The sequence below is a fragment of the Sinocyclocheilus grahami genome, unplaced genomic scaffold (assembly GCF_001515645.1).
Source record: "Sinocyclocheilus grahami isolate Dianchi unplaced genomic scaffold, SAMN03320097.WGS_v1.1 scaffold1006.1, whole genome shotgun sequence".
Lineage (NCBI taxonomy): Eukaryota > Metazoa > Chordata > Actinopteri > Cypriniformes > Cyprinidae > Sinocyclocheilus > Sinocyclocheilus grahami.
Window position 1 is genome coordinate 147,492 of NW_015506185.1, and position 17,885 is coordinate 165,376.

Genomic DNA, 17,885 nt, shown 5'->3' on the forward strand with positions numbered 1-17,885 from the left:
AGTAAAACTGCTTGCACAGACTTCAAATTTAATGCCAATAAATTCATACCATTTATGAATTATTATAATGAGTATTACTATTAGTACAGCAGTAGTATTGGGGTGAATTAGATACTTACACTGAATAATAGTGAGCCATTCCGGTTGGTTGTGATGAACGATGGAAACACAAATGGTGTTGAGCGCCACCAGACTGAGGACTATCCAATAGAAGCTGTCGGTTTTAACCATGCGACGAATAGATATCCGCAACATGCGTTCCTTGCGCCGCATGTAAGCAGCCGGCCCTCGTCTCGCTGTCCGTATACCAACCCTCGGGCGGGGGCCACCTGACACCCCCAAAAAAATATTAGATATATCCATAGTCTCACAGAATGTCATTAGAAATGTAATCTTTGTTTCCTATTAGAAAATCAGCTGAGTTATTTCAAAAGCCTGAAAAATGGAGATGAGTTTATGGAATGTGTGTTGACAGTGGTTGTTTCCTTCCTTTCAGACAAATTGTTAAGATGACACATTTTGAATTGTATCTCAAACATAAAAAAGATTACACAGTGTAAAACATGTCAGGTCTTAATGTGGATGAAAACAAAGAGGTGGCATTTATATTTTACTCACCAACTGTAGAGACTTCAGAATATTTCTCCTCCCCTGGTCCTCGACGCCTTGCATTTTTCTTGCTGGTGGCCCGTTTCAAAACTAAAAACGAAAAGCGTTAAATGGCACCACTTGTTGGCCTTATGTTTCATATTATAAAGGTTTATGAATATACAAATATGCTGTTACTGTTTGGAAGTATTTGTTGTAGCTGCTATTACCCAGCTAACCTGGAACATACTCACAACTTTCTTTAATGTTTTTAAAAGCTATATATGATGTTATTTGTACCTGATGAACGTTATAAGAAACATTATTGTAACCCTTAAATAATGTTGCAATCATAACAAGACAATTTTTAACATTCTTAGAATATTTAAAATAATTAAATTGTGCTATATTTTGGGTAAAATCATTGTAGTAGAATGTTGTAAGAAAAAAAAAAAAAAAAAAAAAAAACTGGAAATTTCAACATTTTAAAAACAATGTTTGAACCACATTTTTATAACCTAAATTTGTTTTGTGGATATAGTCTCACAACTGCAAAAATTAATTTCTAACCTATGAACACATTTTCAAAAATATTTTCTGAAAATAGGTAATCTATGTTTATAGGCTCAGCCTAGAAGATCATTTTATGCAAACTTTAACTCTTCCCCAGGTTATAAATATACGATTATTAATAGCCTAATAATGAAAAAAAAAATAGTTTTAACATTTTTAATTTCACATAAAAGTCTTGCATTTTAGTAACACATTTATTTGTACTATCAAAATGAAATTCATACCATCTAACGCTGATCTCCCAGAATTCTTGTTTTCTTCTGCAAGCATTACTTCCTCTTTGAGAGAGAGAGAGAGAGAGAGTGAATTTATATAATATATTAACAATGAAGTAATATAATTAATTCAACATTAATTAAATCAATTATTGGTTTATTCACTTTGGTTTGTGAAAAAAATGACAATTTGTAGGCCCCTTAAAAGTGATCTGCTGTACTGTAGAAACATCAACTATTCTGAGCACAGACAGGCACATATACAAACACTCCAGTCAGTGAGTCAGTGTCACCTTTCCGTTGACCCTTCACTGCGTGGGAGAACGAGCAGCTTCACACACTCATGTTCACCTGAATGTTGTGCTCAGGTGGTGGGTGGCAGGGTGAAATGTGAAAAGAGTAGTGTAGGTGTAGTACATAATCAGAGCACAGTCTGTCACTGAACCTGGGTAAAGACAGTGAAACTTCGCTAGCCTGGCTGAAATTACTGAGCCAAAAAATGATTACAAAAAGCCAAAGATTACAAACAATATTGCATTTTAAAACAAGCACCTAATACCACAGCAGTGGACTGTAGATACTTTGGCATAGCAGCAGTGCAAATTTGAGCATTCAGCAAAATCAAGCATCACAAATGAAGAGGATTTTGTGTGTTTCTACAAGCTACTGTCACATGTAAGGTGTTACATCAGCAGATATTACCACATCAACGGCCTAAAAATCACTTGATGTCTTTTTTCCTCTTCTCTCAAGAACTTGTCATCATCTTGTCATCATCCACCCTTCTCTGAAAACTCGTCATCAGTTCATTATTGACCAGTGAAAGCCTTCTGTATTTTTCAAGGTATTTCAATTAACCAAATTATTTAAAGGAACAGTTCACCCAAAACTGAACATTTTCTGAAAATGCTCTCACCCTCAGTACATCCAAGATGTAGATGAGTTTGTTTCTTCATCATATTTGGAGAAATGTAGCATTGCATCACTTGCTTACCAAATCTGATGAAGAAACAAAACTCATCCTAATCTTGGATGACCTGAGGGTGTGTAAACTTTCAGCAAATTTCATTTTTGGGTGAACTACTCCTTTAAAAGAGTCATCCAATGCCAGGAACTGCAGGCTTGTTTCTCACCCCTGACGTTCAATACACAACATCTGACAAAAATGTGATAAACACACAAACGGCATGCTAAAAACAACAAGACTGATCAACACGAACGACAAAAGACTAATAAACCAGTGCGAACACTAGAATGCATGCAAAAGCACCATGCATCCTTCATAACAATCTCCAAGATACATCTATAAACATTGTATTGCTCTATTCTTAACAACAACCACAAATTGTACAGTTGTACAAATATTTTGCAAACACAGACCAAGTCCCCAAATCCAGAAAGCATTGAAAAATGTCAAATCTGAACATAAGTAGCATAACCAGTAATATTTATGATTAAAATTAATGCCAGTACCTGCTCGGTCTATCCAGGCCCGGTAGCCGTTGAGTTCTCATATCTTAAAAGTATAATCTGGGTTTCTGCAGGATTTATAAAGGTAAATTTAAGACTTTTTAAAGATCAATTAAATTAGAATTAGTTAACTATAATAACCATGCTTTGCTTTTTTATTGATTTCACAAAAAGTAAATATATAATTTTAAAAATAGCTTAACCAGAATATGGAAATAACTTTTACGCTACCTTCTAATGCAAAAAATAAAATAATGCTTCCTCAACATAAGAATTAGTGACTCAATGAATGAATGAATGATGCATTTATATAGTGCTTTATTGAAACATAAGAAATCATGTTTTCTGAGAAACAGATCAAAATGCAAGTTTCTAAACAGATATCTGCCAATGGGCTCAGAAAAATCTACTTAATTGAAAAAAGTGGAGAAGTTTTCATGCCCCACTGAGAGATAAACTCACTTTATTTTGTTCACTTTCAATGGATGTTTAGATATTAGTTTTGGAAAGCAAGAAAAAAAATAGTGAGGAAGATACTAATTTCTGCAGTGTTTGCAACATTTAATGCCATGACTTTGAACTTAAAACTTTTTGCTCCGATTTAATATGCATTGAGCATAAATAATGACCATTTTGATAACATATTAGTGAAATTCTTACCCAGAAAGGACACCCAAAACAAGGTTGAGCACAAAAAACGAGCCGATAATAATGAGAGGAATGAAATAAATCCAATTCCATGTGGGCCCCAAAGCATCATTAGTCTGTGGAGAAACAACAGCAATCAATGCATAAAGTAAAGCTTATGTTTATAGTTTATGTTTGTTCATTACAGTGTATAGTGTAGAATATATTTTTTTTAATTATAGTAATTATAGCTTGCTGAACGCAAAAGAAGATATTCTGAAGTATGTTGGTAACCAAACAGTTGACGGTAGCCATTGACTTCCATAGTATGGAAATAAAACACTATGGAAGCCGATAGGGACTAGAACCTGTTTGGTTACCCAAATTCTATAAAATACCTTCTTTTGTGTTCAACAGAACTCATACAGGTTCTTATATAAGTCCTTTATCAATAAGTCAAAGCAACTGCCTTGTCATGTTTCGCAAAGGTATTCAGTAAAAGACATCATATTGTCATATTTATTTATAATTCACTGCATTTTAGTAAATAACTTCATATGTTTGGTCGGTATACAGTATGTGAATAAAGACAAACGATGAGTATCAATGAGTATGTAAATATTATCCAGTCAGTCAACTATAGAACTGACTTTTTTTGAAACGTTACTGCTGTAGGAGCTCACATTGTACAGGACGGCAGTCCATCCCTCCATAGTGATGCACTGAAATACTGTTAGCACTGCAAACAAGATGTTGTCAAACTGAGTGATGCCATCATTGGGCCCAATCCAGCTGCCACTGCAGGTGTACTTCTCAGGACACTTTCTCACGCCACACGCAAACTCCACCTCAGACGAGTCCACCGTCTCGTTTTCTGAAAGAACAGCAAAGTTACATAATGCATTCAGCGACTACACTAATATAACACATGCAATTATTGTAAACATGTTTTGACTGCCATCGTTTTGATAAACAGTATCATTTTTTTTTTATCAAACGTGAATGCAGGATATTTGTGATGCTTGCTTTGTTTGCTTTACGTTAAAATCATCAGTTAGTTGCAACATGGGATCATTGGAAATACGTGCCTCTACCTACCTTTCTGCGAAACTCAAAAACACACGAATCGCTGCAGTTTCCAGTCGAAATGAACACTAGGGGCAGTAAAACTGCGACAACTTTTATTCTTTTTCACACAAAGTAGGATTTGCAGGTCCACAGTTTCGATTAATAAAGCCTCATTTTCGCATAATTACTTGAGGAATACTATGTTATGAACTCAAAACTATTTTTAACATGCTGCGAGATTTGAAAACGGATACTTTTGAACGTTGCTGTCACATATCCAGCTTCATATGCATGAGTTTTCTAGTTTAGTAAGTTTGTTCGGTAGCTCACGTGATACGGCGTTGCACTTGAGTGATGAAGAGCTCCAGTACGAACCCCGTGAAACTACGATTCGACAAAACAGCTCAAATCCGCATAAGAAAGTTAAAATAGCACGGTTGCATTAGCGAATGCGTTTTTATATGACTTTTGCATTTGTTAACACTATCGGGTAGGTTTGGTGTAGGGGATGTTTCCAACACGATAGAGCATTAACTTTTAGCGACACTCACCAAATATTTAAATTATAAACCACCGCAATATGTACCTGAAGAAACGTAATACAAACACAGCAATTCGTGCCTATATCAACGTAAAAAAAAACGTGCCAGGGTCACGTATTGAACCTGCGTTTTGGCGCCACTCACTGGAGGTTTCTCTTTGAAACTGCCGCGAAAACGTGCAGTAAGGTATGTAATAATGGTGCTGCAGAACTGTATTTAGAGGCACGTATTTTGAATGAGCCTGGGTTGGTTAGTGATCCTCCGCGTCTAAAGCTAGACTTCATTTAGCTTCTCAATTGTAAGGCTGCATCTGAGTGATTCTACATTCCTTCTGAGGCTTCTAGACGAGAGTCCTCAGGAGCATCAAGCACTAGAATATCCTAACGGGGAACGTTCTCAGAACTTTGGTGATGAACATTCTTCCAGTAACGTTAATAGATTGTTCATTAAAAAAATTATAATGTTTGTTTAGAGTTATCTGGTCTTTAATAATGTTCTGAAAATGTTAGTACAAAAACATTATTTGGAACTTTTTCTGAAAAGTTTTGGTTGGGCGTTCATCTAACGCTTTTTGAAATGTTGCTACTTGTTTCAGAATGTTCAGAGAACATTCAAAAGTAACGTTCCCATAATGTTTGCAAAGTAACAAAACGGAATGTTTCCTTAACATTCAAATAATTAAGAAACAAATGGCATTCTGAAAACTTTCAGAAATAACATTTTCATAACTTAATGGAAATGTTGGCACAAAAACATTATACATTGTTCAATGTTTTTTTTTTTAAATGTTACTACTTATTTCAGAAGAACATTTAAACGTAATACTCCCATGCTTGCAAAATGATCAAATGTTTTCTTAATGTTTTTATATAGCCACAAATGTATTTATATAAATTGATATAAATGTATTACGTTTGGACATTCAGAGAACATTCAGAAATAACTTAATATGAATGTTAGCACAAAAACATTATTGTTCATGGAATTTTTTCTTAAATGTTTTAGTTTGTGTAACATTTAAAACATTTTTTAAAAATGTTTTAAAATGTTCAGAGAACTTCCAAAAGTAGCGTTCCCATAAAGTTTGCAAAATGATCAAATGTTCTCTTAATGTTTGAATGTAACCAACAAAAAAATAAGTTTTGAAGAACTTTAAACAATGTTCATGGAACTTTTTTTCTGAAATGTTTTAGTTCACCTAACATTTTTTCAAATGTTACTTTTTTTTCAGAATGTTCAGAGAACATACAAAAGCAATGTTCTCGTAACGTTTGCAAAATGATAAAATGCCATGTTTCCTTAACATTTGTATAACCAAGAAAAAAAAAAGCCCCATCATAAATGTTTCCGCCCCCACAGTCACGGTGTGAAAATACTTTTTAAAATGAATTTGGGAAACAATGCAGTACAGTGAATAACAACCGTCTGTGGTCTCACAGTGCTTTATGTGATTAACTTACAACAAAAGCAAACACGCCTTTTTGTCTTGCATTTCATAATGAAATTGGACGAGCTCAGTGCCGACTCATTTTCTGTTAATTCTTTTTCATAATTATATGCTAAGGACTGTGGGTGATTGGAGGACACACTTGATGTGTTGAACGAACGGCGCAAACTGAAGGCTGCCTTCCAAGGATCCTTCAACCTGAGACAGCCTTCGATGCAGTCTTACTAGCCTTCAGATCGAGAAACCCTAGATTTCACCTCAGCCACAGTGTAAACAATGTGCATGCTGCCATCTTTCTCCATTGATGGCAATTCAAAAAGGTTTGTTTATTCAGACAAAATAAGATTACTAATACAATTAGATGTTGTATATACTCTGGTTCTTTTTGGGAGTGTAAAATAGATCCACAGTATGTATTTCTTTGTCTGCTGCCATCACAGAGAGAAGCTTGGGACTGTGTCGCTGTCACCCAATCACATTTGTCAAGATATGATTTTCCAGTGGCGGTCGAAGGATAAATCACATGGCATTTTGGCTCACGTGGCAAACATGGCAGCAGAACTGAGCACCCAGGATCAAAGATGGCAGAATCGAATTGCACATGGCATGGCAGCTCCAGTATACTGCAGCATTCCCGTTTCATTTGAGTTAAAGGCTGAAAAGATTCTCCATACCGAGGATATCTGGAGAGGGCAGGCAAGTGTGGTGTAATTTGCCACTGTAGAACTCCAGACCGATGATGGCGAACATCAGGATGGCGAAGAACAGCAGAAGGCCGATCTGCAGCAGCGGCACCATCGCTTTAATAATGGACTTCAGAACTATCTGTAAACCTGGAGGAATCCATCTGGATTAGTGCAAGTACTTCTGGCCAATACTTTAAATGCTAAAGACTGCGTGTCACAAAATGATTTTAAATAATGGTGGATAAATAATGAGATGAGTTACTTACTAGGGATACCGGAGACTAGTTTGAGGGGTCTGAGCACACGCACAGCTCTCAGGGTCCTCAGATCCACGGGGATATTCATATGAGAACCGGCAGTGGCCAGAATCCTGCAGACAGAACGAAAAGAAAAAGAAAAACACAAATGGAAATAAGGCTTCGTCCACATAACCGTTAAAGGGACAGTTCACCCAGAAACGGAAATCCTGGCATCATTTACTCATCCTCAAGTTGTTCGAAACGTATGTATTTCTGTTGAACACAAAAGAAGATATTTTAAAGAACCAAACTGTTTCTGGTCCGATTGGTTACCAGCATTCATCAAAACATCTTTTGTGTTCAGAATTTTCATTTGTGGGGGAACTATTCCTGTAAATTCTGATGTTTTTCTATGACACAGAAATATCTTTTCCTTTACATTCAACATGACATTTTTCAAAGTTGCACGCTTGATTTAGCATCGAATTATACAATTATTCACGAATTGCGCTTCATGATGCACAGAAATTGCAAAACGCATTTATTTACAATATAGTAACACATTATTTCTCAATGTTTTGAGCTCTCTACACAGTGACGATAGAAGTTCAGATGTAAAAACTAAATGTGATTAATAAATTATACTTTACAAACTTCATCAACTTTAGTTAATGCTTTAGGTATAATTAACTAATACATTTCTAGCATTAATGTATTATATGAATACATACTGTAGTGATTATAAAGTGTTAAGATTAAATTATTATTTTACATTTATAGATTATATAATTAATTTACATTACTTCTATAAAGAAAGCGATCAAAGATCGTTCTCTTCATAATCGCTGGAGCAGTGCGAGTCTATGAGGGATTTTGTTTCTGCATTTTCGTCAAAACTCCCATTATAATCAATGCCACAGTTTACACTGCTCAACGAGTCTCGTGTTTGCATCATGTTTTCACTCTAATAGTTCTGATGAAAGAATGTGTGAGACTGCAGATCATTGAAAGTACTGTGTGCTCAGACTGTGTTGCAGCTCTGCAACCTCTGATGCGACGGGAGTAGGTCTAAATATAATGCTACAGAATAATCAACACTTTTCACCATTAGTTCATCTAGGCAGCAGTTATAGTAAAAATGCAAGAGTCCCAGACGTAATGCACATTTAATATGCAAAGACGTCAGCCAATCACAGCCGTGGGCGTTTACACTGAGTCTCACAGTAGACACGCCCTTTCAACAACGATGAAATCAGAGAAAAACGACCATTTATATCTAAATTAGGACCGTGTGTTTGAAAAATAAAAACTATATAAACATACTAAGATTGCTAGTACACCTCAGGAAATATTATAAAATAATAATAAAAATAAAATGCATTTAATTTTCTTCCCTATTGTGAGGTGCATCCAAGAGAAATGGTTTTTTGAATGAGAAAAAAAAATGTAGGGCGGGACGTGATTTTGTGCATCTGGATCGTTGAATTGTTCTTGTTTGCTATTGCTGGATCTCATGTGAGTTTATTGCATTTTTGTTTATTTATATTAAAGATTACGAAGGCACATGTATTGAACAAATTAAAATAATGATGCACATGGATAAATCATTTGAAAAAACAAACAAACAAAACAACAACACTGCAATATTCCATAAAAACATAATAGTCCGTTTTGATTTTATGGTGACTTTAAATGAGCTGCTACTATGGTAAGATGTCAGGGTGTTTCACACATGCACGCCAGTAGTTCATCCTGATATGTGCTACACTTAAAACGTCATGTGAACAACCTCACAAAAGAAATGGGAAGTGAGCACTTAGGCAGAGCTGTTACAGACACGATACGGTGACAAACACACTAGACAACAGCATCTGTGAGCACTAAGACAATTGCTAATATTCAGGAGGAACCCGAAGTCATGAACTCAGGGATAAAGCTGAACAAGAGAATATTAATTACAGTATGGAAGAGGAAAAAGGAAAAAGCGAGCGTCAGAAAGAGAGCGAGTGAGTGGGTGAGTGGATGAAAGCATTGCTCGGGGGTGTAAATGGTGTGAAAATTCAAGGTTGTGAATCTTTCTGTAGCCTCCAGAGCTGCAGCACGTCCGTACTATTGTACATCATGATTTGCATCAACAAATCCTTCATATCAGGAACAGAGAGGAGCCTGCTTCATTATGCCTTTTTATAAACATCCGCTTTTCTTACGGGAGCTTTCAATCTGTGATTCAGAGGAACTTATGTAATGCTTCCTGATCAATCAATGGACAACGTACAAAATGTACTGCGTTTAAACCATAGGACAGTCTGTTTAAAAACAGCCTTCATCCAACAGAACATGTGCTTCCTTAGGCTTAACAGTGTTTTATATATTCAAGGCTTTTTCTAACTGAACCCATTTTGTTTTGTGCATGTCATAATAATCAGTTACGTTTGTACCTTTGTGTCATTGCACACATTTCTATCAATCAGTGTAACATGACCAAACACTATTAATTATTTCACAATCTGATTTCTTTGTACCTGTCGGTGAAAAAGCTGCAATGCAAACATGAAATGAATATGGGCTCACCCACACATGAACACCTACACACAGCGCTGAACTGAGCTCTGAGAGCCAGTCAACGGGGAGGAAGATGGAGGAATAACATTATCAACACTTAGTGGTGAATCATCAGCATATCTGCAGCAAATGCTTCATGTTTCACACACTGTGAAAGAAAGGCTTCATGCCGAGTCTATGCTGCGTTCTGAACATCTGAGCACACGGTACGCTCATGCAGCTTTGAAGCAGTGCACCGTTGTCCGCTTCTTCAAGACACGCAGATGAAGTCCGGCTACATTGTAAAATATTCACACTTGACGCATTATCGAATATATTATTAGGGGAAATCTGAATGACATATTCTATGAATCACTGGTAACACTTTATTTCGATAGTCCACTTTAGACAGTAAGTAACTTTGCAACTACATGTCAACTAGCAGTTAGTAGAGTATTAGTAGACTGTGCTTAATATCTTCTAACACTTTCTTTGTCAACTTATTCTACTAACCCTAAACCTACCCTAACCGTCTACTCTGAGAGTTAGTAGACATGTAAATGCAAATGAATGAGAATTAGTTGACATGTAGTTGACATGTAGTTACAAAGTTACTTATAGTTAGTAGAATGTCTAAAGTGGACTATCAAAATAAAGTGTAATATTTGAATAGTCAAGACCACCCAATCCGAGACCACTACTCAGATTCATCTGAAATATCCAAATTTGCTGCTTGCGAAATGTCTTATTTTTAATCATTAAATACAATTAGAATAAATTCATCTTTGCACTGCAGTGGCGGCACAGAAGCTGCATCTGAATCGGTACAATCATCAGTTTTGGGGGTAACGCGAGTTACGTAATCAGATTACTTTTTTACAGTAACTAACGCATTACTTGTTAATTTAAAAGGAAATATGTACTTTTTCAAATAAGTAACGCCAGTTACTTTGTTTCCATGTGTTGAGTGACAGCTCTGGTGTTGCCACGGTGACAGAAATCGTGAGTAAGTGCAGAGCGTTGTGTGTGAACATGATCTTACTGTAGCTCTAGACTAAATATCAACATGTGTTTACTCAAAAACACATTCAGCGTTCCTCAAAATCAAATGCAAACTATGCAAAATACTATACAAGCCTGCTATGATTAAATGTTGAATAAGACAAATGTAATTTATATTTAATCCCATTTTATTAACCAATGCCTTTGCTGCTGACCTTCGATGATCCGATTCAAGCATACTAAGCAAAAATTACACATCTGTGTATCATTTGTGTTATTGCGGAATAGTGTTGAACTTTCTTCTCCTGTGTCATATTCTTCATGCGATTCGTTCTCTACTGTACAGACGTGAATTCACTTTTCCTTCAGCCTGAGGTGTATTCATCTCACTTCTGTTGTGAAAGGGCTTTTAGATTTGAAAAAGAAGAACTTTTTATATATTAAAAACAAACAAGCAAGCCCTGCCCAGATTTAAAATGTAATGTAATGCATTACTTTCCATAAAAAGTAACTAAGTAACGTAATTAGTTACTTTTTTTAGGGAGTAACGCAATATTGTAATGCATTACTTTTAAAAGTAACTTTCCCCAACACTGACCATTACAAATGCATAAGTAATGATGTTTTTAAAAATTACTTTTGTTTATTGAATATTTGTATAAATGTAATATCAAATTTGTGAAAACAGCTAGTTTGCTCTTGTGATATTGCTTAATTATATCAAATTAAAAAGAAAAATACTCACTGTGAAAAATACAGATCTCATATATGTAAGTATGTAACAACAATATCTTGAATTGTGTGGGTATTTGTATTAATTTTGGTGACATTTTTGACACAATTACTCATTAATTTCTGAGCCGGCATAAATCAGTGGATCTCAGCCAGGGGGCCGGGGCCCACTGGGGCCTCAAGATAACTTAAAATTATTTAGAATAAGATTAAACAAGCATTAAAATAAGCTAAAACAACTACAAATTCAAAAATATTTCTTAGTATTTGGTTATTTTTCTTATCTTTCTAGTCATGCTAAGCTATAAAATATTTTGGGCGAGTGGAGGGTGGCCTTCAAATATTGTCGAAATAAGTCAAAAATTTTGAGATCCACTGGTATAAATCGAATGATTTATTATTGTTATTTAGTTATTTATTTAATCATTGATTGCATTTGAAGCAGGACGTTTTACATCTACTCAAATGAATGATGGTTATAAAGTTTAGTGATATCCCCACAGTTGTGGTCTTGACCAGTCTTGAAACAAAATCCCAAGTCCTCTTAGTCTGAGACCAAGACAAGACCGAGTACAAATGCATTCAAGACCGAGACCTTCAAAAAATGGTCGTAAGACCGGTCTCAGGAAAGACCAAGCACTGTGTCTTACACAGTACTACAACACTACAGTGCCGCCGCTACGCAACTATTGTCTCTCTATCGTCATCTGTGGCTGAAACATAAAATTGCAGCGGACTTGTTTAAATCTCCTTTAGGTATCATGCACTTGTAAATGGTTATAGAGATAAATTAGGCATCATACACTGAAGGACTAGTAGACCTTCAAGTCATTCTGAATACAACAATCTCATGCTAAAACATGCGGGTTTGTTGCTAGGAGACGCATGATAAATTAAAACAATGTGTTTTAAGATCAGTTCAAAATATCAAACATGTCGTGATTCTACACAACAACAGTGTTTACAGCAGCAGCAAGCTACAACCCAACCACTCCTAAGCACTCACACGTACAATTTTGGGACATGACCATATTGTCAGGATTATGTGTGTTTTTGCCCCTGTGACCCAGTTTCTTCCTCATGTTGATTGTGTTAATTGTATTCCAGGTGTGTCTCGTTCCTCCCCATTTATCCTGCCTTTATACGCCCTAGTGACTAGTCTTTTCAGTTCTCGTTGGTCGGGTCTACTTGTTGAATGTCCTCCTTGTTCTCGGTTTTCCTGTGAATTATTAAAGACTGTTATTCAAGTACTCCTCGTTTCCTCGTTCCTTGCTCCCTGAGTGAATTGTGACACACACACATATATATTTAAGTGATTTTTTTCTCTCTATTTGGAATGTTTAGTGTGAAAACACTAATCACACTATTTATACTAAAAACAGCATAGAGTAGTGCATAAATAACCTGTGTGAACTGGGACACACATTCAGTGAAAGGCAGCTGTGGCTGCCAGAAATGCACTGTAATAAACAAATTGCAAAAAAAAGAGAAAAGAAAATGGTAGCATATTTTTTCTCTCTCTCTATTTTAAAGGTTGAAATCAACTTGACAGTAGAAAACATGCATTTCTTTAACTGAAATGTTGCTATACCAAATTACAACCAGCATAAAAACACAGGTGGTCACAAAGTTCATCACAATTAGATGTTCCACAAGCTGAAGGAAACACTAATATAGAGGAGCACACTGTGCCATGCACACAAACACAAAACACCATCATGATAGCACACATGACAGTAAAATAATCCAATAAATAACGTAACAACATAAGATGTGACATAAAACCATAATGTGCATAATTGATAAGAAAAGCAGACAGAAACATTGTTATTTCAATAAAAAAAGCCATCAAATGTGAGCTGCCACAGAGAATTCTGGGAATGTCAATTGTAAATTATGAGATGTCTTCTTTTTCACTTGTACTGTACATTTAACAGTATTTTACTGTAAAATTGCATTTTTTCACTGTATAGAGTAAGGGAACTTACCATTATTCAATTGACAGGTTTTTACAGTCTTTTACCATGAACCATTACCATTATCCTGCATCTTCAATAAACAAGCTACAGGTAGTCCAAAATGCAGCGGCTAGAGTCCTTACCAGGTCAAGAAGATATGATCATATTACCCCAATTGTAACAACATAAGATGTGACATAAAACCATAATGTGCATAATTGATAAGAAAAGCAGACAGAAACATTGTTATTTCAATAAAAAAAAGCCATCAAATGTGAGCTGCCACAGAGAATTCTGGGAATGTCAATTGTAAATTATGAGATGTCTTCTTCTTTTTCACTTGTACTGTACATTTAACAGTATTTTACTGTAAAATTGCATTTTGTCACTGTATAGAGTAAGGGAACTTACCATTATTCAATTGACAGGTTTTTACAGTCTTTTACCATGAACCATTACCATTATCCTGCATCTTCAATAAACAAGCTACAGATAGTCCAAAATGCATGCTTTCGTTTCAGATTTTAGTAGCCACTCTAAGAGAGATTTTCAGGAGAAAAACTGGCATTTAAAGACAAAATGGATCGTAAGGTTGTGTGCAAACATAATTATTATTACTTTGTAATAAGAAGTGGATCTTTCAATGCCAAACAAGTACATAGGATCAGATATAACACACACTCAGCCTCGAAGCACGAGCAGGACATATTTCTCTGTTAAACCGCTCTGCAATTAATCTGAGAGTAGATTTATGAACATTTTACACAGAATTATGTTCTGCTCATGTTTTATGAATGAACTCCGATGGATGCACTTAGAAATGTCTACGCAACCTTATAGAAATTACACCTTTCGCTGATGTGATGTGTGTTAAAATCAATGTCAGACCCATAAACACAGAACACACACATATATTATGCAAACAAAAACTTTTGTTTTGGATGCGATTAATCGCGATTAATCATTTAAAAATACTATTTGCGAGTTTATATCTCACAATTCTGACTTTATATTTCAAAACTGCATGTTATAAAGTCAGAATTGTGACATACAGACATTCAATTCTGAGAAAAAAAAGTCAGAAATGCTAGACATGCAATTGCAATTTCCTTTTTTATGTTTTGCTCAGTGGTGGAAACAAGCTTTCATATTTATGAGTATGCTTGGAAAACTACAAAATAAAAAAAAATACACAATAAAACATGTAGTACGACATACAAATAGCTGCATTTTGGGATACGGAGCTGCCTGAAGGGTACATATGAACAGGCTTGCTCCATCAATCAGAACTGAATGATTGAAGATCAGCAGAAACGTTCCTCGCCCACTTAAGAAAGTGGAGAAGTGCTTGGGGAAGTTCTGATTGTGCAAGCAGAAATCGAGGAGCAGATAGAAACTACAGGCCGTGCCTACCATAGCCATGTTTTGAAGGGAAGCACACGCCTGTAATCTCAAACTATTCACAGCAATGAAGTATCAAAAATCAGTGAGGAGAAAGAAAATATAAATGTCACTTACCCACTTAGCACAACAATGAAGTCCATTACATTCCAGCCGTTTCTGAGATAGGAACCCTTATGAAAAACAAAACCGAGCGCCACCAGCTTGATACCAGCCTCAAAACAGAAGATCCCAATGAAATAAGGCTCGGTCTTCTCCTAATGGACCCAGTGAGAAAGAAACAGATCAAATAATTAAACAAAACAATCAATAGAAAATATAAATAGAGAAATGCACATTCTAGTTTTGATTTTATACTGATATCAAACTGTAATATGAATCGCATTAAGGCTTGTAGACATGACATTAGGTTTATATTCTTCACTGTCATAAAGAAACAAGAACATGGTCTTCTTTTCAGTAAAAGACCAGTTGTTATATATTGCATGCATACTTTATAACAAATTGCATACATCATTCTTCATTCTTTTATCAGATATATTTCTTTGTATAAATTAAATACACGTGAATCCTTATTCATCAAACCAAACCAAACTTCTTTCACATTTCTCATCATAAACGCTATCTAATTCTAAGACAATGGCACCATAATCCATTAAGGATTAATCCACGGTAAGCTTTTACTCCCCCACAGAAAACTGTAAAGAAAACGCCACAAAATAAAGTGATCGCAAAATACCAAACTCACTATACACCTTATTGATGTTGCAAACTATATACAGACAAGCAGATGTGGGCAGAATTGTAAAGCAATGTGCAAAATTGCAGGTTAAGCATTTTCCTATCATAGAAAACCGTTATAAAGAAAACGCTTAACGTGGCTCAATGCATTCAGATAATGATACTAAAACTCAGTATACTCCTTACTGTTGATGCAGCGTATTGCATTCATGTTCTGGCCACATCTGCTTGTCTGTATATAGTTTGCAACATCAATAAGGTGTATAGTGAGTTGAATGCTAGGAATCCAATCATTTAGTTCAGTTATGTTTATTTAAAATATGAATATATTTATGTTTGTAATGCTTACCAGCCTTTTGGACATAGGCGTCTTGTCCTCACCAGGAAGATGCTGTTCCAGGGATAAAACGATGCAGTTGGCTATGATGGTGGCCAGGATCATATACTCAAATGGAGTAATGGCACAGGAGTCAAGGCAAATATTACATCAGTGGAAAAAAATGCATCAATGCATCTTCATCTCTGATGTGACAAAATGAGAATTACTGAATTTAAAAAAGACTCTCCTCTTCAAGACTGACACACTGTAGTGTACACTTCACTTAACTCACACAAAAATATTGTACACCTGCCTGCATTAATACTGCAAATACACTGTGTTTACATAAATGTTTATGTATCAGTATATGGACTTGTTTGACTAAATGCATACTACCTAGGTTGACTAGTGATCCAGTTGACCAGTTAAGTTTAGCTTATGCAAATGAGTCAGTGCTGCATTAATGGAGAGTGTGTGAGTGGATGAAGTGTGCATATCTTCACTGACAGACTCACTATAGCTGTATTGTTTTGCTTTAGCTCCTGTCAGCACTGATTACACAGATTTTGGATCATGCGTGAACACTCTGAATGAACTGACAATGTCCGTAAAACCAGCAGTGCGGTTCGCTTGTAAATGCTTTGTGACCCAACATGTCATTCACTATCCACCAACCTGAGTTATTAATTACTAACTGGTGCCACCCCGAATAGCACATTCAAGTAAGCCAGTATAAATGGAATTGAATGTGCCTTGGAGTAACACACAGCAGCGTTTTTTTACTCAATGATTCCATGTTACTGAACGAATCAGGTGTGTCAATGATTCAGTGACCCATTCATAAGGACAGTCACTTTGATTCTGAATGAATCAGCTGTTTAAATGAATCGATTGAATGAATGACTCAACGACTCACTCATTGAGACAGTGCCTTTGTGTCATTGAGCAATGACTTTTTAGTTTCATATTTAGAGTATCATTTCATTAAAAAAATAAATAAAATAAAAATGTAAAATCATTTTAATGTTATGGCGACATTGCAGCCTTAACAGTTTATGTGTAATAAATTTAAAGTTGAATCAAAAAAAAAATTCTAAATCTTTTTCTCAACTAACAGTAATATAATCTTTTATGTTTTACTAAAGCCATACTTGGACAGGACTAGTTTTCTAAACAACATTGCAAAAGATGCAACTCTTATCATGTAGCAGTTTGGATGGGACTCACATCTCTGTGGTGTGTTTTAGACGTGGGTGTTACAGATTGACAGTGGTGGCGTCCATCACGAATGACAAATTATTTAATTTATTGGGTCCCGCTTTATATGTGGGTGTTTTTAACTACTGTGCACTTACTGCCAAAAATATTTAAGGTACAATGTATCTGTTGTGTTCATGTTGAACTGCAAAACACTTTTGATGTTATTGAGGGTTCAATCATTTAGTATGATTAGGTTTAAGGGGTTAAGGTAGGGTTGACAGTGTAAGTATAGATGTAACTACACAAGTTAATTAGAGATGTAATTAAAGAAAGGTATTTTAAAATTTAAGTACAATGTAAAACATGCATGTACACAATAAGTGCATTCTATCAAATAATTAATTAAAATGTAAGTGCATAATTAAAGACACTGGTATATGAAGCGTGTCCATTTATTGTTTTCATTTTAAGTGATAATAAAAATAAACGAGGGGGCAACCAGCCAACCAGCCCATGGACATGCATGTAAGAATATC

The 17,885-nt window shown here is 35.5% G+C and overlaps 1 protein-coding gene across 1 annotated transcript in view; it reads right to left on the bottom strand.

The window, feature by feature from the left end:
* The window catches only part of cacna1eb (calcium channel, voltage-dependent, R type, alpha 1E subunit b), a 64,183-nt gene extending 47,911 nt beyond the window's left edge, over positions 1-16,272 (bottom strand). The window contains exons 1-11 of the mRNA XM_016250767.1: positions 16,180-16,272; positions 15,207-15,346; positions 7,483-7,586; positions 7,205-7,363; positions 4,157-4,347; positions 3,507-3,610; positions 3,384-3,433; positions 2,850-2,885; positions 1,386-1,439; positions 619-699; positions 120-329 (exon numbers count right to left, since the gene is read on the bottom strand). Coding sequence (XP_016106253.1) covers positions 120-329; positions 619-699; positions 1,386-1,439; positions 2,850-2,885; positions 3,384-3,433; positions 3,507-3,610; positions 4,157-4,347; positions 7,205-7,363; positions 7,483-7,586; positions 15,207-15,346; positions 16,180-16,272 — 1,222 coding nt within the window. The remainder of the gene's footprint in view (positions 1-119; positions 330-618; positions 700-1,385; positions 1,440-2,849; positions 2,886-3,383; positions 3,434-3,506; positions 3,611-4,156; positions 4,348-7,204; positions 7,364-7,482; positions 7,587-15,206; positions 15,347-16,179) is intronic.
* Between the last annotated feature and the right edge of the window lie 1,613 nt (positions 16,273-17,885).